This window comes from Sceloporus undulatus, chromosome 3 (assembly GCF_019175285.1).
Source record: "Sceloporus undulatus isolate JIND9_A2432 ecotype Alabama chromosome 3, SceUnd_v1.1, whole genome shotgun sequence".
Classification (NCBI taxonomy): domain Eukaryota; kingdom Metazoa; phylum Chordata; class Lepidosauria; order Squamata; family Phrynosomatidae; genus Sceloporus; species Sceloporus undulatus.
In genome coordinates, this window is record NC_056524.1 from 43,860,399 (window position 1) to 43,885,344 (window position 24,946).

At 39.7% G+C, this 24,946-nt stretch overlaps 2 protein-coding genes across 5 annotated transcripts in view; one reads left to right on the top strand and one right to left on the bottom strand.

Annotated features, from left to right (window-relative positions):
- CMSS1 (cms1 ribosomal small subunit homolog) overlaps positions 1 to 24,946 on the bottom strand; it is a 257,043-nt gene that overhangs the window by 7,787 nt on the left and 224,310 nt on the right. For 3 of the 4 annotated variants that reach the window (XM_042456828.1, XM_042456826.1, XM_042456827.1), the window contains exons 2-5: positions 10,256 to 10,356; positions 7,280 to 7,363; positions 4,579 to 4,708; positions 1,844 to 1,903 (exon numbers count right to left, since the gene is read on the bottom strand). In XM_042456828.1, coding sequence (XP_042312762.1) covers positions 1,844 to 1,903; positions 4,579 to 4,708; positions 7,280 to 7,363; positions 10,256 to 10,356 — 375 coding nt within the window. Of the gene's footprint in view, positions 1 to 1,843; positions 1,904 to 4,578; positions 4,709 to 7,279; positions 7,364 to 10,255; positions 10,357 to 14,362; positions 14,488 to 24,946 lie in introns of those variants that run through there. The other variant, XM_042456825.1, reaches the window with a different exon arrangement.
- Positions 14,563 to 24,946, top strand: part of FILIP1L (filamin A interacting protein 1 like) — a 231,808-nt gene continuing 221,424 nt past the window's right edge. Inside the window, exon 1 of the mRNA XM_042456821.1 lies at positions 14,563 to 14,809. The gene's annotated coding sequence lies outside the window, so the exon portion shown is untranslated. The remainder of the gene's footprint in view (positions 14,810 to 24,946) is intronic.

The window sequence follows — 24,946 nt, forward strand, 5'->3', positions numbered from 1 at the left end:
CCTCTGTATCTATGGATCCAACCATCCATGGCTTGAAAATGTTTTGTTTTTTAATTCCCCGAAGCAAACCTTGATTTTGCCATTTTCTATAAGGGACACTATTTTCTATGCTATTGTATTTAATGGGACTTGAGCACACAGGCCTTTTGGTATCCACAGGGGGTCTGCAACTAAACCCCAGCAAATACCAAGGGTGCACTGTATTATTGTATTGTACACTGTATTATTGTTATTTTGGTAAAATCAGTGTTGAAGATAAAGTGCCTGGCCACTCAGTCTTTTTTGTCTTTATTTATTTAATTTATATCCCACCTTTCTGGGCTGTTCTAGCTGGAAATGGGTTGCACTAGCTAGAGAAAGGCAGTAATGTATCACAGCAATTTGACAGACTGGATGGCTACTCTCTTCTGGCTTTAAGATTTTAGAAATACTGAAAAGGGGAGGTTTTTTTGAGGAGGGGTTTGCTCTGCACCTAAGACAAATACTACTCCCTGTAAATAGATGGATGAGCAGCCAACTTAACACCTAATGTCATTTCTGCATTGTGTTATGTTACAAACTGGAGCTAAAATGGATTTGTGCCATTGTTACCATTTGATATAACTAAGGGTGAATCTACACAGTAGAAATATTGCAGTTTGACACCATTCTGTATCTCTATCCTATGGAATCCTGGGATTTGTAGTTTTAGCTTTTTCTGCCAAAGAGTGCTAGTGGCAGTTAAAGTGGTGTAAAGTTGCATTATTTCTACAGTGTAGATGCACCCAGAGGCCCTTCAACACTGAAAAGGTACAAGATATTTTTAATGGGGCACAAAAGTCAAGATCAAGAAAACAAATAGGCAATTGCCTTGAATCCCATTGTGGGAGAAAGGCGGAATAAACCTTCTTCCCCTCCGAGCAAGGGCCATCACTTCTTTAACCAGTTTCAAAACGGAGTTGAGGACCATCCTGTTCAGAAAAGCGTTCCCAGGCATTGCGTGATTGTCATTTGCTATTTCATGTTCTTTTTGTTGCCTGTTTTATTGAACTATTTCCTGTATTGCTATGTATTTTATATGTATTATCCTATTATTTCTTAGATTGTATGCCATAGGCAGGCTTACTCTTATATATTTATTGTTTTATGTACAGCGCTGTGCAAATCTACAGTGCTATATAAATAATAATAATAATCCTGGAAATAAATCAAATCAAATCAAGAAATAAATAAATAAATACAGTCCACTCATGCCATCTCTGGACTTGAGCTAACACATTCAGCAAGTCTGGGGGGACAAAATGGCGAGCAAGGGAGTGTGCTGACATTATAATCAATGGGACTTGAGGTCCCACATTTTTTTGCATACGCGGGGTGGGTAGGTCCAGAACAGATCCCCCACATATACAAAGGAACCACTGTAAATTGCTGGTTCTATAAATACTCTCACTCCTGAGTCAATACTGTACTTGGTTGAAGCACTTTTTGCATATTAACAGCTATGAATCTTCTTACAGGCACACCACTGTGTTTATGTGTGAATCTGGTTTAGGGGAGACTGTGAAGGCTTGTCAGGACACTTCCAGGGCTGAAAAAGAGGGATTTTGGAATCACACATGACCTATGGACTGCACTGTCCCTACCTGTTATTCTTAAACGTGAGAGAATATTGCTACAGTGAAACTGCAAAATAAACATCATCCAACCACAGTAAAGGTACACAAAGGCCTGAGGGTCAAATAAGGAACACTTGGATTTAGAATAGTTATAAAAAAGTTGCTTTTGTTTCAAACATTTCTAAGAAGGAGTAAACATTAGAATTATACCCACAATATAATGCTTTTTAGTCAAAGCAGCTACTCACTTTCTTTCAGGTAGGAAGCAAAACTGTGGGTGAGGTCATTGGCAGGGAGGAAACAGGCATCTGAAAACCACAAGAGACAACTATTGTTGCTTGGTGTTATAGCTAAGACGTTAGATTAAATATTCCAGGAAAACCTGCGTGCCAGGAGCCAAGCAAAGTGTTTTGGGGGAAGACAGAGTTTCACAAGCACTCGTGGCTAATAACAAGAAGCTTTAACGTGGATTAACTAAATGATGAGAACAACTTTCCTGTTAAGATTTCTTCCAAAATTATCTCACCACCATTATCCTTATATGAAATTTTACTGGCTATATAGGCTATGAGGTGCTTGCAGGTTTCTTTTTCAAGGCCTGAATCATTAAACAATACCACAAACAACCTGACAGTTCAGAACAACACAGTCTAGATATATGTGTCTCTAATAGCTAGTGCCTTACAATACAAGACACTAAACAGTACTGCTTTACAGATATATTATTATTACATTTAGGTAGAAATGATAAAACATTACTTATTCTATTGCTTTCAATGTACTGTATTTAGTTACAGCTTCAGCTGCACATGCCAGGCACTTTCCATTAAAAAAGGATAATTTTTTTTAAACAACCTCAGAATATACATAAGGTTATGGGGTGGTCCTGCAGAGGTTATTCAGTTAAAGCTCTCTTCAGCCTCACCCAGCCCTACAAATGCTGATGTGAGCTGTAGTTCAACAGTATGCGTATTGTGTAAATTTGACCTTTCAATCACAAGTCTAGGACACCAGTAAATGCCCTAACAAATGTCCACACACAAAAGAAAAATTGTTTTTCAATGTTTGTACATTTTGTACAAAAGCCAGTGTGTGTAATAGTTTGTGATGAACTAGAGAGCCAGTGTGGTGTAGTGGTTTGAGAATTGGACTATAATTCTGGAGAAAATGGTTCAAATCCCCACTCGGCCATGTTAACCAACTATGGCAGTTTACAGACCACCCAAAAAGGGCAGTTTGCTGCCGCCTCCATTTCCACTGCTGGGAAGCCTCAGTCTCCAAATGGGGAGGCTTCCTGGTGGTGGAAAAAGAAGCCGCAGAAGGTGGCATCTTTTTGCATTGTGCTTGCAATGCACGAGTGCGCAAATGGCGCACTTGTGATGTCGCAAGCGCAGGGGGACGTGCGGACGCTAAGCGTCCAGCATGTAAAAATGGCAGCGCCCATGTGTAAGGGGCGCCATCTTTTTTACGCCCCCATCACGTGCTAGAGGTGAGGCCAGTATGGACGCTAGGTCCTCGGACAACCCCTAGCACGTGACGGGGGCGTATTAAAGGCCCATCTAGAATGGGCCTATGTGATCTTGGCCAACTCACATACTCTCAGCCCCACAGGAAGGCAATGACAAACCCTCTTTGAACAAATCTTGCCAAGAATTCCCTGTGATAGGTTTGCTTTACGTTTGCCATAAGTTGGAAAAGACTTGAAGGCACAGAACAATGACAGGATTCTGGGAGACCAGGGTTTAAATTGTCCTGTGGTCATGGGAATCCACTATATGACCCTAGGCAAATTACTCTTTCTGCCAAAGAAGAATGCAATGGCAAACCTCCTCAGAAGAAATCTTGTCAAGAACATGATAAGGTCTCCCTAAGCTGGAGCTGACTTCAAAGCACATGACAACAAAACTTTTATCTGTGTGAAATTTTGTGTGAGGCAGATTGTTCAACTACATGCTAGAGACCCTGATGGAAATTCACATGGCAAGCTAAGCACTAGTGTAAGGTGCTTAGAATTAAAATTGCCAGGTAATAAAATTGCCAGGGAGGTCACTCCAATTTACATAATTATGGGAATTATAAGTGTATTTGGAGAGACTTGTGTGTGATTATACAGACATATGTATATATCACCCATTTTATATTCAAAGATTCAGGGCAGGGTATAGACTAGCCCTTTTCAACATTTTTTTTACCCTGGAGGGACCCTTGAATTAATTTTCAGGTCTCAAGGAACCCCTGCTTAAAAATATTATACCTACAGCTCGAAAAATATTTGATCATGATCTCTAATGGAACTCCTAAAAACCTCTTGTGGAAGCTTCCAAGGAACCGATCCCTGGATGAGCAACCCTAGTACAGAATTTAAAAAAAAAAACGCACAAGGAAAACAATGTAAAACAACAATTTAAATAGTTTAAAACAGTTTAAAACATAACATGCACTGAAACATACATCAATAATGAGTCATGTTGGAGTCACTGGGTCAGAAAGCTGACCCAGTTTTATCTTAGTGCTGACATGAGACCAATGTCAGAACCATCAATCTTCTAAGGGGAGGGCATTCTATGGACAGAGGACACTCTCCCTCACCTCAACATAGTATATTGCTTCCACCAGCAGGATATAGAGGAAGATCTCATTTACAAAAGATTTTTGAAAAGTAATATTTTTGCACTATAACTCTCAACACCCCACAGCCAACATAGCTAATGGCCATACTGGCTTAAGGATTCTGGGAGGTGTAGTCTCCAAAAATAACTTTTCTCAGCTCATGAAAATAACAAAGCAGCCAGGTAAGTGCACTACTGAAGTACTTGTGTGTGTGGCACAAGCATCTTTGAGCTGGAATATTTGAGCTTGTTTCTTTCTGTCAAAAGAAAGGAAACATGTACAAATAATATGTTTTTTTCTTCTTTTCTTTACAAATTAATATCCCTTTCCCCCAATTCTCCCAAACTCTTTCTGCAGATACATCCTTTATTACCTGGCAATTTTAATTCTTCTAGTTCAATCACTGAACGTTTAGCTCCAAAGTGTTCATTGAGCAGTTTTTGTATGTCTGCAGGGACTCCTGGTTTTGGAGATGACTTTGCAAGAATATCAGATATTTTCTTCTAAAGAAGAAAAGAAGAGGTACATTCAACACAGTGGTTAGTCTTTAATGATCTTGCTAAGAAATCCACACTGCTTTTCTGTTTGTTTCAAGCTCGATAATAGAAGGTCTTCAAATAATTTATACTGGGCAATTTTTCTGTAACATAAATGGATTAATACAGTGGTTCCGCACCTGAAAGGACTAACAGATGTTGTGATCCACAACCCACAGAATTCCTTGCCTTTCTTCACACCTGCTGGGAGCTAATCGTCAACAACATTTGGGGATCCAAGTTGGGTACCCCTGAATTAAGAAGATGAGATTCGCTCTAGACAAAAATTGGGCTACATATAGCTTTCCAAGTATTTTTGAACTACAGCTCCCAGATGTTCACCATGGTGCCATGCAAGTGTGGTACACTCAGCCCTCTATATCCACAGATTCTTTATCCCCAGCTTGAAAATATTTAAGAAATATATAAATTCAATAGGAAACCTTGATTTTGCCATTTTATATAAGGGACATTTTACTATGCCATTGTAAATTGAGCAACCATGGATTTTGGTATCCATGGTGGGTTCTGGAACCAAACCCAGGGGATAACAAAGGTCCACTGTATATATAACCTCCATCATTCCCAGCCAACATGGTGGGAGTTATCAACACATCTAAAGAGTGCCAAGTTGGAAAATGATGTTCAGTGCAATTACTCTAGACAAACATATCCTTGTTTCAGTTGAAGCAAAAAGGGACAGCTGAACAGATTGAGAAGGACCTTAAAATTTATAGCAGAATCCATACTTGCATTTTTGATTTATTTTTTTGGTTGTAAAAAAAGAGCCTGACAGTTTGTCCTTTAAGTATGGTAATTGTCTACTGGGTAATTTTCAGAGTGATGTTTTTATGCACTCAGCATAGTCTACCTAGATAAGAATCTAACAAAGATCAATGGGACCCACTGCATTTAAAACCTGGTGGGGGATGCGGTGGGAGGGGAGTGGAAAAGAATGACTGCTATTTCATAGGGCATTACATCATTCTGAGTCACTCAATTCCTTCAGGAAAATAATGGTCCTCTTGAGAGTGATGCTGATATTAACAAGAAATTCCATAAAGTAAGAACAAGGACACCTGAACATATTCCCTTCTTTCAAAGGAAGCTGTGGGGGGAAATGTTCTTCACACAGGAAGTTTTATTATTTTGCTTCTAATTCATTCCAGATGATAAAAAGCAAATGACTTTAAACACACACACACACACACACACACACACAGGCAGAGGGAGAGGGGGAATGGGGATGGTGGAAAAAAGAGACATTTGTTGGGGCACTATAAATTACCAAGATATGCATACAACACTGATTTTCTCACAGCTTGTTCATGTGCTATATCCCTGTGAAAATCCAGAACAAGAAATATTGCTATAGAAAGAAGTAAAAATGAAAACAGGTGCCAGTCTCTGCTTAAAGCCAATGAGATTCACCTGGAAAATTTCTAACATGCATTTACTGTCTGCAGGAAGACCATTTGCAGATATATGTGTACACCTGGGCATATAATAAAGGTGCCCACTGTTTGTTTGGAGAGACATAATGAGAGTCTTGCTGAATTAGACCAAAGGCTAGTCTTTCATGCAGTGTCTTTGGCAACTACCATAGGTTTCTATGGAAAATAATAAAATTCACAGCAGGACTTCAAACTAATAGCCCTTCTGCAATTGGTCATCAGCACCTGATACTCAGAAGCATGAAACATGTCTTTTTTAGGAGTTTTCTTTTTCTTTTTTCAAGTAATTAAATAGGTGAAGTATTGAGTCAAACATAACATTACCTGTAACTCGTTACTTTTAGGACCAGGATATTCCTAATGTGGTTATTTTTATACAGTAATGTAATGACTAATAACATTACTTTGCGAGTGGGAATATAATTATTCATTACATATTTATTCCTAAACATTGCTTTTTGAAAACTTACTTTCTGGAGCTATTGATGGGTTTTGAAATTTAAATAACATTCCCCCCCTTTGGTCCCTTTGCACTGGCAGACAAAGACCCTTTTAGTTAGTCAACCATTTTCTTAATTGGGAGATGGATATTATAATGTATCCCATTTTGGGAGAAAGGTATAATATAAATCCAATAAATAAATAAATAAATAAATAAATTGGGGTGTCCTGCACTTTTATTGATTTTTAAAAATGTTTTAAATTGTTTTTATTAACTTTGTGCTTTCAGTAGAATTATTATTTTTTAGCATTTGTATATTAAGATTTTAGTTGTATTTTGTTTTAATTTGTAGTAAGCCACCTTAGGACCTATATCAAGAGAAAGCTAGGATATAAATATTTACATATCCATTTTAAAAGAACTAAAAGGTAACACAGCACTGTTAAAGCAATGAAAGTATAATTTATCATTCTCTGGAGAGCTATTTAACAGTATTATTTAATAATACTTCACCATTGGTCAGTTATGATAAGGAAAAGGTGGCACATTTAATTTGACACTCTGGTTTGCTGGTGTATTAAATAAAATATTGATTAAAAATGAAAAACAGTTTTGTTGCAATGTCAGTTATTGAATTAGTACCTTTCTTCTTCTCTTTGGCTTTACTTCTGTTTTGTTTTCACTTTTAGACTCTTTCTCTACAGTGAGGAGGGCACATTCAGCAGGCTGAAAGAAAGAAGATTGGATGGAGGAAAAGCTTAGCATTTGAACATAGTTATAGTACCACAAGAGAGCCAGTGTGGTGTAGTGGTTTGAAAGCTGGACTATCAATCTGGAGACATGGCTTGGCCATGGAACCCCACCAGATACCCTTGACAAGCCTCAGAGGAAGGATAAAGCAAACTCTGAACATATCTGGCAAAGAAAAACCTGTGACAGGTTCACCTTAGAGACATCATAAGTTGGAAACAACTTGGAGGCAGACAACCACCAACCACAGAACCACTACAAACACTTCAGAACACAACTTAGATGATGTGGCAATTCAGCCCATGTTTAGCTCCTAAGAGCTGTAGAAAATGAAAGGGTTCTAGACCATGGCCTTTACCTCCTAAAAGTATCATGGATCTGCAGGAAGTAAAAAGCACACTGCAGATGGAGGTAAGCAGTAATTTCTTATAATAAAAACAGAAAACACAAATCAACCAATCATCTATTACTAGATTCATGTAACATAATGAAAAGACAATACCAGTGCTGGGTATGATGTTACCTTTCTGTCAATCACAAGCTATGAAAAATAAGTGAAAATAATAAAACTTGGCATTAATGATATAGTCTCTTGGCTGAACAAGTGTAATGTACTCAAAAAAGTGGTTTTCACCCCACTGCTTGCGAACTACTATTTCCTCAGTGTATAATAATATCCTTGGGCTAATAAAAGTTCCCTGCAAAATCTCCTACAGTTTTTTTAAGGTCTATGTGCCTGAAAGCTAAGACTTATTTTTGCACCCTACCAGTTTGAAGAATTTTCAGCTATAACTTTCACACCTTGTGCCTCATTTGGGACCAACAAGGCTAGAAGTTGTTTACAGTGTAAATGAAATAATTGGAAACATACCCAGTCGGATAGTCCATCTAGTTTAATATCATTTAAGGTGACTGGCTACCATTCTTTAGGGTTTCTGAGAGACTTCTCCAGCTCTATCTGGAAATACCTCCTCATTTTGTCAAATGGCAGGGCTGGACCTAACTTCTCTCTGCTCTTCTCAGTCTTCTTGGTTCTCACACTGTTGAATGCCATTTTCCAAATGTACATTCTTCCCCATGTCACTTTTTACTCCAGAAAAAGAAAGGTCAGAAAGGTGTGTCTGTGTGTCTAGGCAGCTCAACTGGTCCAGCATGCACAAGTATGTGGGCTTTTGCCTCATTGCTGCCAAACAACCCCAGCCATCCATTCAAGTCTGAAACTAGGGGCATGAAAGCATCAAAAAACTGTAGGATCACAGAAATGGAAAGGACTATATGGCTCAGCTAGTCTAGCCTCCTGCCAGTGAAGGAGTCCACGACTAATGCAAGCCTTGAGAAGCAGTCATCTAATCTCTGTTTAAAAGCCTCTAAGGAAGGAGAGTCTACCACCTTTCAAGGTAGGTTACTCCACTATTGAACAATAGTCAGGAAGACCTTCTTAATGTTTTGTTGCTTCAGAGACAGGAAAAGTTAGTTTTGGGACTACAACTCTGAGAGCTGAATTATCAAGTTTCCCGTAGTTGGGACTACTGGATTGAGGGTCTCTTCCTTATTCCCTACAACAGATACCCACCAGCTATCTATGCGGTTACCATGACTGAGAAGGGCTTCAGTATGTGTATCAATATAGGCATACACAGTGGCTTGGCTAGACCACATACTCTGTAGCTTTCTGTCGCCCATTCTTTTTATTATTATTATTATTATTATTATTATTAAAGCATCTAGAAAATTACAAATATTCACATAATCAAAATTCTCACACTAACATAGTACAAATACTATATACAAACAGGGCAGTACATATACAAAGACATAACATTTAACACAACATTTAACACATAACACTCATTTCTCTTTTAAGATTTCTTCAGATCCTCTTAATCACTTCCTGGTTTCCTATACTGTACCTATTCATACGAGGCAAAGTAAGAATTCATAAGGATTCTTCGCAAAAGGTTAGGATTCTCATTAGAAAAGCAACACTAATACCATCAATTTCAGAATAACTAAATTATTCATGTAGTTTACAGTTCACATTCAGTATCCATATCTCTGCAGTGATAGTATTATCATCAATTAGGGAGTAGGGACAGGTAATAAAAATACCATACTAAAGCGAAAGGGGGGGAGGCTGTTTGAAACAATAAATCTGAGTAATATATAAGTGAAGCAATTCTTTTCCTATTAGTTATATCTATAATTCTGTACACATTGCCATTCTTCTTCTGTCTCTTTAAGTCTCCTTTCTTTCATTAGCGCTGTCAAAATGTCCATTTGCATGGCTTCGTTGAGATTACTCAACCATTCTTCCTTTGTTGGGAGGGTGTCACACTTCCAATATTTGGAAGTATAAGATCCTCGCTGTCATAATCATATATAAAATGATGCATCTGCTCGCCTTACTTTTCCCTAAGTCTTTGCTTGAATATTCCGGGATCATGTTTAAGTGATAGAGAAGAGGGTCAAATGGTAAATTGCTCTGAGTGATTTCAATTATTGTTGTGTGTACTGTTTTCCAGAAAAGTGTTGCCGTATTACAGTTCCACCACATATGAAGAAATGTGCCATCAGCTTTATGGCATTTTCAACAATCTGAATTCATAGTTTTCTAAATTTGTTTTAACTTATGGGGAGTGATGTTGCCCATTCTTTCAATGCACAGGGAGGTTACCCAAATCTCTTGCCTCTCACAAGTCAACATGCTGACACTGAACAATAGTGGCAACAGAAAACCATGATAGTTGATACAACACCAAGAAAGCTAGGCATTCAGATTCTACACTTTCTAACACAGTGCAGAAACATCAGTTTTTAATTATATATTAAATCATAGTGCTTGGTAGCCATAAGAATATATCAACTAACCCTCTTTCTTTTCTTTGAAGAAACTAGCTTTGGCTTTGTGGACTGTTGAGTCGCTCTGCTTGTGTCAGCACCATCTTTCAAAGATTCACCACCTGAAAGATCTAAGGACAAAAGCATATCTCAAAAGTCTATCCACTGTTTTTCCTGCAGCTCAGATAGCCTTGGGGCAAGAATTTCTTCCAACAGAGAATGTGAGTGGGTAGAGTGCCTATGAGCTCAAAGTAAAAGAGGCTCCCTCTTTAAAGAGCACCCAAGGTATGCAAAAGTATACAATTTCTAGGGGGTAGGGGATGTATCTGTGTTTGTTTGTTGCAGCAAAACTGACAAGAATCTTGTGATACCTTGAAGACTACCATATTTTATTTGACACTATCTTTTGTAGACTGAAGCTAGTATCATCAGTTCACAAATGCTTATGCACCAAAACAGTAGGTAGTCTTTAAGAATCATAAACATTCCATACAGGTTAGGAAATGGGGATTTTTTTTTTAAAGCAACCCAAAATGGCCTGTGAGGAAGAAATGGGAGCAGAGGTATCTTGTACTGTACAAGGATATATGCCTTGTTGCAGGAAGGTCTAGCCTGCATGTTACAATAATGGAAAGAAAAGTTCAAATACACCATAAAGGAAATAGTTAATTGTAACACGTAGTTAATATTCTATATAGCAAATCATACAGGGGTACAAAATTTGCATACAATCCAGAATTTACTATGTGCTGGAATAGATTTGCACTGCTCTATCCACGTGCTGAGTCAACTGCTTCCCAAGATACCCACTGCATACTGTAGTCTAGAGACTTTATACAGTCTGTAGCTCGCAAAAAAAAAAAAAAAAAAAAAAAAAACTGACAGCTAACTTTAACATTTCTGTATTAAACCTGACTAGGCATGTCCAGAAAGGGGAGAGGGAGGGGTATCTGACACACAGTCATAAATAGCCCTGTCTCCTGTATCTCCTTGTATATTGCTTGTTATAGAACTCTATAAGTAGACAAATAGCTTCCAAGAGGGAACTTTGCAAACAATGCACCACCTGTTCACTGCCCATCTTTGCTTTGGAGTGGACTGCAACATGCTCCTTCAGTTTGGAATGACACAATTATATACAGTAAATCTTAGGAAGAAACCCCTTAGCAGCACATCATAATATCTGTAGTGCAAACACTCATCAGTTCAGATGCATCTTTACAAATCCAGTCTCTTTCTCTGGAAGAAATACCTACTGGAAACCTCTGTTTTGAGACTGGTGAGTGATTGAATTGCCAGGACCTAGAAAGTACCTGAAGTTTTCTAACTACTTTATAGAGCTTTCCTGCTTGGAGGCTTACAATCTAATTGACAAGACATGAAAGGAAGAAGATGGAAGAGAAAAAGAAGCAAAGCTGGGCATCAATATTTGAAATGACAAAATTGTTTGTATGACAACTAGTTGGAATGGAGAAGGGGTGGTGATGTGAGGAGCCAAACAGCAGTAGATATTCACAGCTAAACTATGTGGTACATTAAATAGACAGCTTGCAACTGGATCTACTCTGTGTCATGTATAAGTAAACACACTGGCTTCTGAATCAGGAAAAGAGATTCCACCTCACCATTAGGAGGAACGTCCTGACAGTAAGAGCTGTTCAACAGGGGAACACACTCCCTCAGAGAGTGATGGAGGTCTTTAAACAGAGGCTGGATGGTCACCTGCCAGGGATGCTTTGATTGAGATTTCCTGCATGGTAGGGGGTTGTACTTGTGCTCTCTTCCAACTCTTATGATTCTATGAATCAAGACATCTCTGGATGCTTAGGTGAAGGATGAACCTTCCTTCTAGTGACTCATGTTCCTAGCCACAAATGCCTTTTGTGTAAAACCTACATCCTTTCATCCAAAAATACCTTTATTAAACAAAAAATCCCCAAGTGCAAAAAAACAAAAAAGCACACTAACCTCTTATATCCTCCAATCATTCATCACCATAACCTTTTATAACATGCAATCACTCATTGTAGCGAAAACATTTCCCCTTGTTGTGTGTAGATGTAGATTTACATCACTACTTCAAACCTACATGGCTGCACTAATTAAAGCACTAGCATTTGAAGACAAACTTTATTTGAATAACCACATAGCTGACTTTAGATGCATGCAAACAGACTACGACTCTAGAGATCAGGGTTTGATTCCCTGCATGGTCATGGAAACCCACTGGGAGAACCTTGGGCAAGTCAAATGCTCTCTGCCTCAGAGGATGATAGTGACAAACCTCCTATGAACACATCTTGCCAAGAAAATCCCATGCTATTTTTTCCTTAGAGTCACCTTAAGTCAGAAATAACTTGAAGGCACACAACAACAAGTATTGGTGTTGTTATTGTTATGAGCGTTCAAGTTGTCTCTGACATGTGATGAACATAAAGTTGTCTGCACAAAATTTATTCTAAAGAGATCTATCATTGCCTTCTTCTAAGCCTGAAAGAGTGTGATTTGCCAAAGGCCATCCAGTGGGTTTCAATGGCCTAATGCAGATTCAAGTCATGGTTTCCTGGAGTCCTAGTTTAATGCACAAGCCATTACACTACTCTAGTTTTGGGGCAGTACAGATGGGCAGCTGGAAGTCACCCCTTCCAGCCTTGGGTTGGTGTCGCAGCAGCTGCATGCTGCAGCACTGTCCTGCTCCCTAAAAGAAGCTGCTATGAGCAGCTTCCTGGAAGGGGCATCACAGGGGCGCTTGCGTGCCATGATGACACCCCTTCCAACCAGTGCCATTTGGGCACTATGCGCCATGGACACCATCATGGCACGTGCCGTGTTGATGAGCGCACACCATAATGGTGGCGGGGCAGCATGGTAAGGGTTTCCAGCATGTGAATACTGAACCCTAGTCTGCGTCCAGGCCAGCATAAAGTCTGTCGAGCCCCTTTGATACCTTTATTAGGACTAAATAAAATGCCACAATATAGTGAACAAATGTTCAACTTCTTCCAGACTTTTCTGTGGGTTCATTGTTAAGCAAAACAGGAACTGGGAAAGAGAAAAGGCATTAAAGATATACAGTACTGCTTTAAATGCTTTGGGTAGGTGATGGTTGCAGACCATCTTTAGAGTTGCAGTCCAACACTGAAACCACTAGATTATTACCCTATTGCAATTTCTAGCTAACACGCTACCATTAATACGTTCAAGCATATATATTTTTCTCAGCTTAAAAATTGTTCGAGAACTTAAAAACTTTGAGTCTTCCAAAGACCCATATCCAGAGCTTAGAAAGGTTTTAATTTGCATGACACTTCAACAAACTCCCCAGCCAGAGCCTACTGAGGGATTTTGGGGACTGTTGTCAAAGAAATAATTTTCCAACCTTTGCTCATATTGGATACAAAAAAGCAAAACAAATACTACAGCTTAACCATCCTGCAGGGCCTTGCAGACCAAGTATCAGTATAGGTTGAATCTTCCTTATCTGGAATTTCAAAATCCAAAATACTCCAAAATGCCAAGTTTTCTGCATAGGTGACTGAGATAGTGCACCTTTGCTTTCTGATGGTTCAATGTACACAAACTTTGTTTCATGAATAAAATTATTAAAAAATATTGTTTATAAAATTACTTTCAGGCTATGTGTATGAGGTGTATATGAAGCATAAATAAATTTCAGGTTTAGACTTCGATCCCATCTCCATGACATCTCATTATGTATATGTAAATATTTCAAAATCTGAAAAACTCCCAAATCCAAAACACTTCTCGTTCCTTCTCAGAGAAGGGCGACTCAGCCTTTACTACTCATACTTTCTTTCTGAACTATTAATGTAAGTTACTTCTTGTTGTAAAATAGGACAGCTATCTATTTTGCTGATGCACATGCTTACAGTTATAGCATTAGTAGAACCCACAGCACAATCAAACATGCATCTTCTCACTATACTACAAGGGAAAATGCTATGGACATCTCCATTGGGAAGTCTCCCCTTTATTAAGGTTCCAGGCTTAATAAAGCTTGAGGACACAAGAGGCAGTCTGAAAGTGGCCGTTCCCCTTGGGCATATCCTTACTGGAAAAGCTGAACACAAGAGAGAAAGTAACCAGGATGCAGGTATAATAAAGCTAGGTCCGTACTTATCCTTGCTTGTTGCAAGCAGATGTCGGCTGCTTGCATAGTGTCCCATGTCCACTGGAAAGAATGACAAGAGGAGAGGTCAGTTTTTCAGCAAGGTCATTCCCTCTTCAGTGCTTGGAGAGAGAGAAGCACAGAAAGTGGGTTGGGTTATATTTAGAGTTTGGTCTAAATCAGTGCCAGGGTCTCCCTGTCTCTTCTTTACAGTGCTGGCTGTAAAGTACGCTGAATCTAACAGTGTTGTGTTAAAACCTACACAATACAAATGGTGGAAGGAGAGTTCCATCAAGCTGTATGGCTTTTCTGAAATAAGCACTTGGGGTGCTCAGAAGGGAAAGCTTGAACAGAATTTGACTTCTGTAAAAGGACATTTTCATTTGCTGGCCTGGACCTGTCCTTTACGAGAGAAGAAAAAGGAAATCATTGAGAAGGTTGCCTTCTTAAATGTGGTAAGTCTTTTCTACTGTCATATCATTCTAGATAAATAGTTGTGTGGTAATGTGGTAAATTTCCCATCAGTGTGAGATATTTCATGTAAATTGGACTTTAGTGTGATATTTTCTTAGGTGAACAATATTGGTTCTACTTTGGGTGCAAATGTCAGTTTCTCACTCAGAAATATACAATGTCCCCCTCCCTTCAGCAGTAATGACACAAAAGCTATACAAACAACACAGTTCAAATCCCTGCGTCAGAACTTTTAAGTGGTTGACAATAGAACAATTACACTAGAATCCTTGATAAGGGGAAAGAAAGTCCATCTCAGTGCACAGAGACAGAGCTTTTGTCACTCTGAGTGTATAGACAAACATTCAAGTATACTTTGTCACTGGCAATGCCCCACTATGTAGATTTATGGAAGGTAGCAATGAAAGGCAATGAATTTTAAGGAAACAGTATTAGCAGATGTGAAAGCCTTCATACCCTATCAATGGGCAACATATCTGCAACATAGTTAGAGCTAAAATGCTTTGAAGTTGGGGACATTTCCTGTAAGGTTACTTAAATAAAGAGGCATACTATTATGAAACCAAGCATCAGAGATACGCACAACTATATATAAATGTTATTTGTTAAGTGGTGGCTGGCAGCGTTTATGTCAGTGGTGCGGTGAATCCAGTGTAGGCTTTAGTCCAAACTTAACAGCTATACTAGGTGTGGAAACTATTTTGAAGATAGGGTTCAGCACCTTGGACAGCCAGTTTAAACTGAGACTAGAAACCACCATATTCACTTACTCCACTGACATGGAAGCCACAAATCACCACTTTATCTGTTAATTTCCTGTCTCTCTCTCTCATCTCTCCCTGCCCTCTCCATCTCAATGCAGCTGATGCTTTGTCTGATTATGCCAGTACAGGTTGAGTATCCCTTATCTGGAAACCCAAAATCCAAAATATTCCAAAATCCAAAATTGTCTACATGGGTAGCTGAGATAGTGACACTTTTGCTTTCTGATGGTTCAGTGCACACAAACACTGTTTCAATCACAAAATTATTAAAAATAATTATAAAATTACCTTCAGGCTATGTGTGTAAGGTGTGTATGAAACAAAAATGAAATTAACCTTTATTAATTTTCCATGATATTTGAGAACTGAATGACTTGATCCCCTCAGTTAACTGATAGACTAGAGAGTAAATCAACACTTATTTAAATCCGATTAGTTCAATTCAATGTGTCTGCTCTAGTTGGGACTATAAATTGGATTACAGCTAATGGATTCATTTCCCCCGTTACTCAAAATTTACTAGATAGGTGAACTGTTTGAAGGATGAGCAGGTATAATCCAGTGGCTTACAATGGCTATCCATTTATTTCTGACTGCTTATAAGTAAATTAATCCACATAGCTGAAAACCATGCAGCTGTTCACAACTATAATAAAATAGTAATCCATAGCACAGGAGGACATCAACACTAGACTAGCAGACCACTTATCCATTTATTTTTTAAAACCATGTAGATGCAAGACATTCAAAAAAGTGCTGGACGAGGTTAACTTTCATCTGATTTTTCATGACACATCTAATGCTCTTAAGTGTTACTTAACCCAGATTCGGTATGACTCAGGATCAAAATAAACTTTATATTATAGATCTAAGTAGCTGCTATTTCTCCTCTATGTTTGAAGAATTGAGTAAATTAAGGACTCGGGCATGATTAGTGGTGGTAAAGGATCTTTAAAACCTTTGCTTCTGTTGTGGTGCCATTCTGGACCAGCTCCCCTTACTCCTTGGTGACGTAAACTGTAGGTGCTGAGGCCCAACCCAGATTTGTATACATTTTGGGGCAATTGTTTTACCTGAAAACTGGCCAAAGACACTCAAAATCAACCAAAAATGCTCTCAATCCCCGCCTGGTCCAAATGACAGCTGGAAGTGGCATTATGTCACGTTTGGCACACCAAACCATGATGGTGTGGCTCACTGATGGGGGATGAGGGGTCGTCTCAAGCCTTCCAAAGTTACTCACCTCTGTGTTAAGAGATCACGAGTGTGCTTTAGACAGTAGAAAATAGAATTCTAATTTTGAAAGCAATGTAAGACTGGGGACTGCTTTGTATGAACAACTATAGGCAGTAAACTGTTATATTTAATAAATGTAAATTTAAGAACGACTATCCAAATCCTAGTATACAGTCAATGGTTACATGTCATGGATGTTAGAATTTTACATGTCCACTTTTATTTTGCTTTGTAAAAAGAGTTGCCATTTAATTGTTTCCTGTAATAGTGAAGTTAGTTGGCTGAGCATCCATATATTAGATCCAAAATCAGGCCACTGAAAGGAAAAACAGGGCATTGTCAGCAGACTAAGGTGGGCTTTAAAGCATGCAAAGTAGAAAATGTTTTCTTACAACCCAGAGGGGGTAATCCCCCAACATATTCCCAAACCCCCAAAGGGTAATGTGGACAGAAGTTGATCAGTTGTTTCCAGAAACCACAGAATGCTAAGTGTCACCTAGAAAAGAAAAACAGGAAATGGGATGTTATAGGGAAGCATGAACTCTTTGAGGGCCCTCCAGTTCATATCATGAAACACCAAACAGGTATTTTGAAGACAACTGCTGTTTGCTCTGCCAGTTGTAATCAGGCATACATGGCTATGGTAGATTTGGTTAGAGTAGAGCTGTGTTCTTTCCCAGCTCAAGCTTTAGTGCATGGCTTACTACAGATGTGCGGCAGCAAACAGACAAGGAAAGACAATGAAACAGACAAACTGGGATATGCCTGCATATGTTCAAGACTGAAATAATAATGAAGTCCCAGTGAAATTAAAAAGTGTTATAATGCTGTTTTTTAAAAGATGGAGGCGAGGGATCCCCTCCTTTGTTCGGTACTAAAGAGTCTGTTTCTTATATCACCAGATTCCTACACGAATAGCCTTTCATGTACAAACAGAATGCAATGTGACATGATCTTATAAATATCTATATGAAGCAACCTGTATACAGGTTTATCACAGTGTATGATTTGCATATAGACACCAAACAATATAAAGTTGGTCAGTGTGTGAAATGATCCTATACTGAAGAAAATGGTAACAAAATGGAATTTTACCACATTCAGTACCTGAAATGATGTAAATTAATAATGATGATGATGATGATAATAATAATAATAATAATAATAATAATAATTTATATTCTGCTTAATCTCAGGGAATCCAAGCAGATTACAGCAGTAAAATACGGTACAATTAAAAGAGATAGATTAAAAATTCCAAAATCCCCCACCCTTCCCCCTTACATAAATACATAATCAAGTCCTAAAAAGAGATTAAACTGAAAAAAGAGTTAAAACATTAATATACAATACACTAAAATGAGATAAAAATTTCAAGCGGAGTCTGGGTAGGGTACATAAAGATAAGAGATGAAAGGGGAAAGGGGAAAGGGGAGGGGGAGAGGCAGGTCAGCAAGGGAGCTCTAGTCTGGAAAGGCCTGCCGGAAAAGATCCGTCTTAATAGCCTTCTTGAAGGTATCCAAGGTGGTAATCTGCTCCAGGAATAAACTTGCCATGTTTTTTCATTGATGACTGATGTGTAAAACTCCAGATCACATAGAACAGAGGCTGTCAAATTTGTACTTCAGGTATTTTGGACTTCAGTTCCCAGAAACCCCAGCCAGCTTGGCCAATGGTCCAGGATTCTATGGGCTGAAGTCCAAAATATCTGGACCAAAACTGAGAACTTGTGTCTCTAAGGCTGCAATCCTAAGCACTAATAATTGGCTGCTTGCTGACAGTACAAATTGTGAAGGATAGCACCAGAACTGGAAGCTGGTGTGGCTTGCAGCACTACAGAATTATTTAGCTTTCTTTGAACTAAATGTCCCCACTTTCTGTGCTTCTCACTACTGATCTGTAGACTACATGAAATCATGCCAGGAGCTATAGGTTCCCTAGTAGTGCTACACACCTGAGAACAAGAGCCACTGAAATCAGTGGGGCTTTCTTCTGAGTAAATACGCCAACAATTTCACTCTTAGGGCAGAATCCTGTGCATAGTTTATGCATACAGTGGTACCTCGGGATACGAAATACCCAGGTTACGAAATTTTCGGGATACGAAAAAATCCCATAGGGAATTATTGTTTCGGGTTACGAATGTTTTTTCGGGTTACGAAAAAACTTTTGGTGCTTTTTTCGGCTTTTTCGCACGGAATCGCGGCTTTTCCCCATTAGCGCCTATGGCAATTCGGCTTACGAAGGCTTTTCGGGTTACGAACGGTGCCACGGAACGAATTAATTTCGTAACCCGAGGCACCACTGTACACGTTTCTTTTTTGGATGGGACACAGGGAAGTATCTTCTTGTCCTTCATGCCCTGTCCAAAACTTTCCCCTCTATTATTTGCCAAGCCCCAGGAGAAAGATGCAGCTGGTCCAGGCTTGCAGGAAGAGAGAAATGAGTGTGTGCTCCCATATGGAGTGTACCATCCTTTTCCTTCCCCTCAACAAAGATCAGTCACCTTTTCCTCTTCTGAAATGCTTCCTCCTCCCTTCTCTATCCCCTGGTAAGGAGCAGCCCTTCAAGGGCTTGCCCTGAGGCTAGGGTTGCCATAAGCCAGGACCTCCAAACCGGGACAAATGTAGGACATGTTTTTTATAAAAATGGAGGACACGTGAAAAATTTGATGTTAATCTAAATGCATGTTTCTAAGGCATGATCAAAATGGAGGACATTTTGGCATTATTCCTAGACAGATGGCAGAAATGGACTTCCCTTTCTGGCCATATTTATATATTTAATAATAAAAATAATGAAAAAATAAATAAAAATCAAGACAGGGGTGTATATATATATAATAATAAAAATAATGAAAAATAAATAAAAAACAAGACAGGGGTGTATATATTTAATAATAAAAATAATGAGAAAAAATAAAAAAGCAATAATAAAAATTAATAAAATAAAAAACAAGAAATAATTAAAATTAATGAAATAAAATATAAAACAAGCAATAATAAAAATTAATGAAATAAAAAATAAGTATTTTATATTTTTAAAAATTAATTAAAAAAAAAAAAAAACCCAAAGACAACCCTAATGGCCACTGACTCACCTTTCCTTCTGCTCCCCTCCTCCTCCTCCTCCTCCTCTTTAGGCTCACGCACGCACGCAGGGAAGTGGAGCAGGCACGCATGCTGCTGCTGGCCCCTGCTGAGGGCCAGGCGGCGCGTGCAGAGGAGCCCGTCCCCTTTGGCCAGCTGGCCAATGGCGGGCTGGCAACAAAGCAGGGGACAAGCTCCTGCTTTAGAGCCCCGTGCACGCGCAGGAAAGCCCTGGCCCTGGCGCGGGAGACGCAACGGCGGTGGCGGCAGTGCTGCTGCCGCCAAGGAGAAGGAGGAAGGCAGAGCCGGAGGAGGAGGTGGGTTGCCACTGCCCACCAGTCCAGGAAGGGAAGGAGGAGGTGGGTTGGCACCGCGGCCAGCTGCATTAGTGGCAGTGGCAATGGCCGCAGGAACGGGCCCCGGACCGGGACAAATGCATGGGTGGGGGCCAAACCGGGCCGTGACCGGGAGGGGGTTCCAAAAGCAGGATATTCCCAGCGGCAACCGGGATATGGCATCCCTACCTGAGGCCCAGTTTTAGGGAAAGTGTAGGATATAAATAAATGTAATAATTAATAATAATAATCAGCTAATATGGCACAGTGGAGGACATGGAACTGTATGGGTGGGTCATTACACTATGGCTGCTTGGTGTATCACCTTGGCCTTCATGTAATAAGGAGAATGGTTACTGTCTCTGCCAGAAAGCTTCCAAAATGAATTGGAGCTCTTAAGCTTGAATGTGACAAGAGTCTGGAATGTGACTCTTTAGTCCTTCCACATGCTAAGTAAAACCTGGGATTTAAATAGAGGAGGGGAAAGGCTTGGAAAAGTAACAGCAGCAATGCCAGAACTTTGCTGAAGTGCCTTTCTAAGAACAGTGTATTTCTGGGTTTCTGCAGCTGCCAGTCAAGGACAACCCAGGCAACAGTGCACTATATTGGAACATTTCATTCAGAGTTCCTTGAAAGGTTATTTTTAAATAGTTCCTGAAATAAAGAGCTTCGCTTGTGCAAGGGAGCCACACATATGGTAAGCCAGATTCCTCATACACAGTCAGGTCATGGATCTGCGTGAATTCCCTATGGACCAACTTGGCATTAAGGAACAACAAGACCAGGCCATGTGGCACAACAAGAAGGCAACAGTCACAATAGGGATGACATGGTGGTCAGAGAGGGGGTAGTGGCCAAGGATGTAGATGGGGAGGCACACCTAGTACAGCCTTGGGGTTGCATTTGGTCCTCTCCCTCAAGGATGTTCTTGTGGTCCTCAACCCTTCTACATTCCTGAACCTCATATCTGTCTGTCTAAACAAAGGGGAAATGGATGAATTGTTTTCCAAACCAGAAGTAAACTTCTGGCTATTTCTGGGTGATTGTTTTCGCATTTTTGACAATCTGTGTTTTCCTTGGAAAGTCCCAGGGTAGAAAACTGGCTGCCAGATCAGCTGCAAGTGTCCACCTCTGATTCTGGATCTCATCTTCTATGTTTAACAGGACCCTCACTCCTTAACTACAAAAGCATTCCCTGGATCCTCAGACTCTTAAATACTTTCTACCTTTAATTACAACTGCAAACATGAGAGGGTGAATACCCCCCACCCCCTAAACATTGTAGATTCATGTGCAACACCAGAACTAAATCTGGAGGACAGGGAAACTTCTTGGAGCTGGTTTTTGCGTGGTAAGAATGGCTGAAGACAGGACTGAAACCCCGGCTTAATCACTGGAACCCACTGGCTGACCCTGGGGAAGTCACACTATTTCAGCCTCAGAGGAAGGGAAAGGCCTCTCTGAATAAATCATGCCAAGAAAACCTGGTGATAAGTTCACCTTAGGGTCGCCATGTCAGAAACAACCTGAACTCACACAACAACAATAAATTCCACACAATCTCACCTGCTCTGCCCCCAGATGTCTATACATAGGCACAAATGTATAATATATGATCCAGCAGATCACAAGGGACCAGGAAGATCACAAACACCTTACAACAGTAATAGTTCAGAACCCTGTTTCCAATTCAAATTTGCCCTTCCTGATTTATCACTGGTTTATCATGGGTGCGAACTCCAGCAGAGAGATGCAACAAAGCCTCTCCTATAATGCTGGCTGGCAACTGCAGAAGAGGCAAAGCTTGATGGAGCTGGCTTTTCAGCACAGCCATCATTAGCCCTACTTTCTTCCTTTGGCTCAGCTGCAACATGCCAGGATTTTGTTTGGAGTAACTTCTGTGTAGCCTCTATTATGCTGCCTTCTGCCCCTCAAAGGCAAGCCAGGCTTTGCATGAAAGAGTCCTCTTTCCCCTAAGCAAAATTAGGAGCGCATCTGTCAAGAGGCAGGAATAAGACTAAGGGTTTGAGCACTGCTGCTGGCTAGGAACACTGTAGCCTACAATTCTACCAAGTTAAAATTCGTAACAAAATCAGTAGCATGGATTTCCATCTCCAAGGTGTGAGCGAAAGTTGAGAAAATGAAGGAAAGAGAAGATGAAAGAAGGAGACTTTAATCCTTTCCAAGCAAACTGCCCTAACTTCCCTTGGAATACAACCAGCAGAGCCACATTTCTAAGTCGCTAGGAAAGGCGCTTGCGCACACACACACCTTCCCTGCTCATGCCCAGTTCCTCTTAGGACTGTTTTCCTATTTACACAGCACCTTTTCTTTTCTTTTTTTCATCTTCTAATGTTACAGCCCAAGCCTCTGCATACTGACTGAGAAATACACCCTACTGCTTTTAGAAAATCTAGTGTCTACTAGGGGTTGGAGGAGGGGACAAAATGGTTGAAGGAAAGAAATGGAATGGAGTAGTTGCCTGGAATACTGATCAGGAACAAGTGTTGTGGCATTCAGCATTATGTCAGACACCATAAAACAGTCAGGTAGAATTACTATTCAAAGCAAAAGGGGGGGGGGTCTTTTTGAAAGAACTCATGCTAACTGGCCTGGTATAATTTTGGTCTCAGTTTCCTAGCAGGTCTTGAGGGGCAGCTTGTCTGTGATGACATCAGACTGTGTTGATGAGTAAATTTCTCAAGGATGCAAACACTGGGAGTGTCATTCAATGAGAACTTAGAGAAGTTTGTGTTCTCATGAGCCCAGGCTGTAATAATAGGCTAAAATAGTTGGGTTGGAACCATTTGCAGCAGTATCTTCTAAAGCATTTTAATGCTCTTGCAAATCTCAAATGTAACCCAATTTTCCTTTGCTATTTAAGCACTCTTATTAAGTAGGCTCTCAATACTCTTTTCTGCTATAAATGTGTATGGTGACGTAGCCACTAAACACTCTATATAAATTCAGTTGCCAGATCTTTTTTCTTTTCTTTTTTAATGCTCACATTTTATCAAAGGCACATTTAATTTCTCCATTTAAATAAGAACTCTTTCAAAATCTCAGAACATTTTAAGAATTACTTAGGGAACTGTTACTGAATTATTTATGATGTCATAACAAGGAATAAACATTCTAGGACTACCAATTTTCAATTTAGGCTTTGTTTGCATTTGCACATTAGGTCACTGCTGAAATAAACACACGATAGCCAACAATGCATCTTGACATCACACATGTAGATAACTTACAACAGTAGTCTCCCCTCATCCTGGTTTTTCCCCCTGGGATCATCCACAGTGTGCAGCAGAACTGGACACTCAATATCAACTGATAATGGGGTTGATTCACTGAAGTATGTTGTGCCTATTTGACTGGCAAGGTCAAACATCCTGAACAACACTGAGAAAAATTCATGAAGTTGCTGTATCTTTCTTCCACAGCTCCACTTTTTTAGAATTTTTCATTCACAAGGAAGTATGAATAGCCAAGTTGTGTTTCAGAATGTCTTCTCAAATTTAGTGAAAAAAACCAACAAGAATTTTACTGTTATGGTTTTGGGACTCAATTCTACTACTATTTACAATAATTGAGAAAAAAACATGTATATATGGTGCTAAGGGGCCTTGCAAAATGCTACTCAATGTTACTAGTTGCTCAGCACCTGCCCCAAACCTGTTCTGCTTATTCCCCATAAGAAAAGGGGGGGGGGGGGGGGGGGCGTGAAAAACAACCAACTTTTCCTCTACTTTTCATTACAGGAAAATCATCATCAAAGACATCAAGATTACCTCACAAGGCTCAATAGTACCCAACTGGATTTCAAATCCTGTTGAAGCTCCGATTTCTTAAACCCTTACCCCTTCAGTTAGAATCTTCCATGTGATCCAAGAAAGTTGTATTTTCATCACAGCTGTCATAAAATATGCTTATTAACTTAGGTTTTGTGTCAAGTACAGATTCACTGTCACCTGAAAATGTTCAGGTATAGTTTTTATTCTAGCTAGCAAAAGCACACAAATTCTATCCCCTTCACCACAATTTTCATCATTCTCACATGCTGAGATATGACTGCCTTTGGTGGAGAACATCCTTTATCTGAGGACGTCTTCCTTGTGATTTAGAACTCAAAGGCCCCTTTCACTACACAATTATGGCACTATGATTCCACTTTGCATGGCATGGTTCACTCCTAGGATTTCCAGTTGAGGGTGGAGTATTTAAAATTCTCAGCCCAAGAGCTCTAGTGTCTCACCAACTGCAAACCCCAGGATTCCACAGAATGTAATCAAGGCAGTTACAGTGGAATCATAATGGTATAACTGTGTAGTATGACCCCCCCCCAGCCAGAAAATTGTTATCTGAAATAGCCTTCCACACATGGGGGCAGTGAAAACAGGATGGGAGGATGGAACTAGCATTCTAGTATCTGTTCTCCCTCCTCATGTGTAGAGACTACACACTTGCATTCTTTCAAGTTGGAAGAAACCACACCCTCCTGCCATGCAGGAATGTACAATCAAAACACCCCTGACAGATGGTCATCCAGCCTCTAGATAAAAACCTCCAAAGTAGGAACTCAAGGTAGGGTAGTCCACTGTTGAACAGCTCTTATTATCAGGAAGATTTCCTAAAGTTTAGGTGGATCTCTTTTCCTGTAGCTTGAATTCATTGCTCAAGGTCCTAGTCTCCAC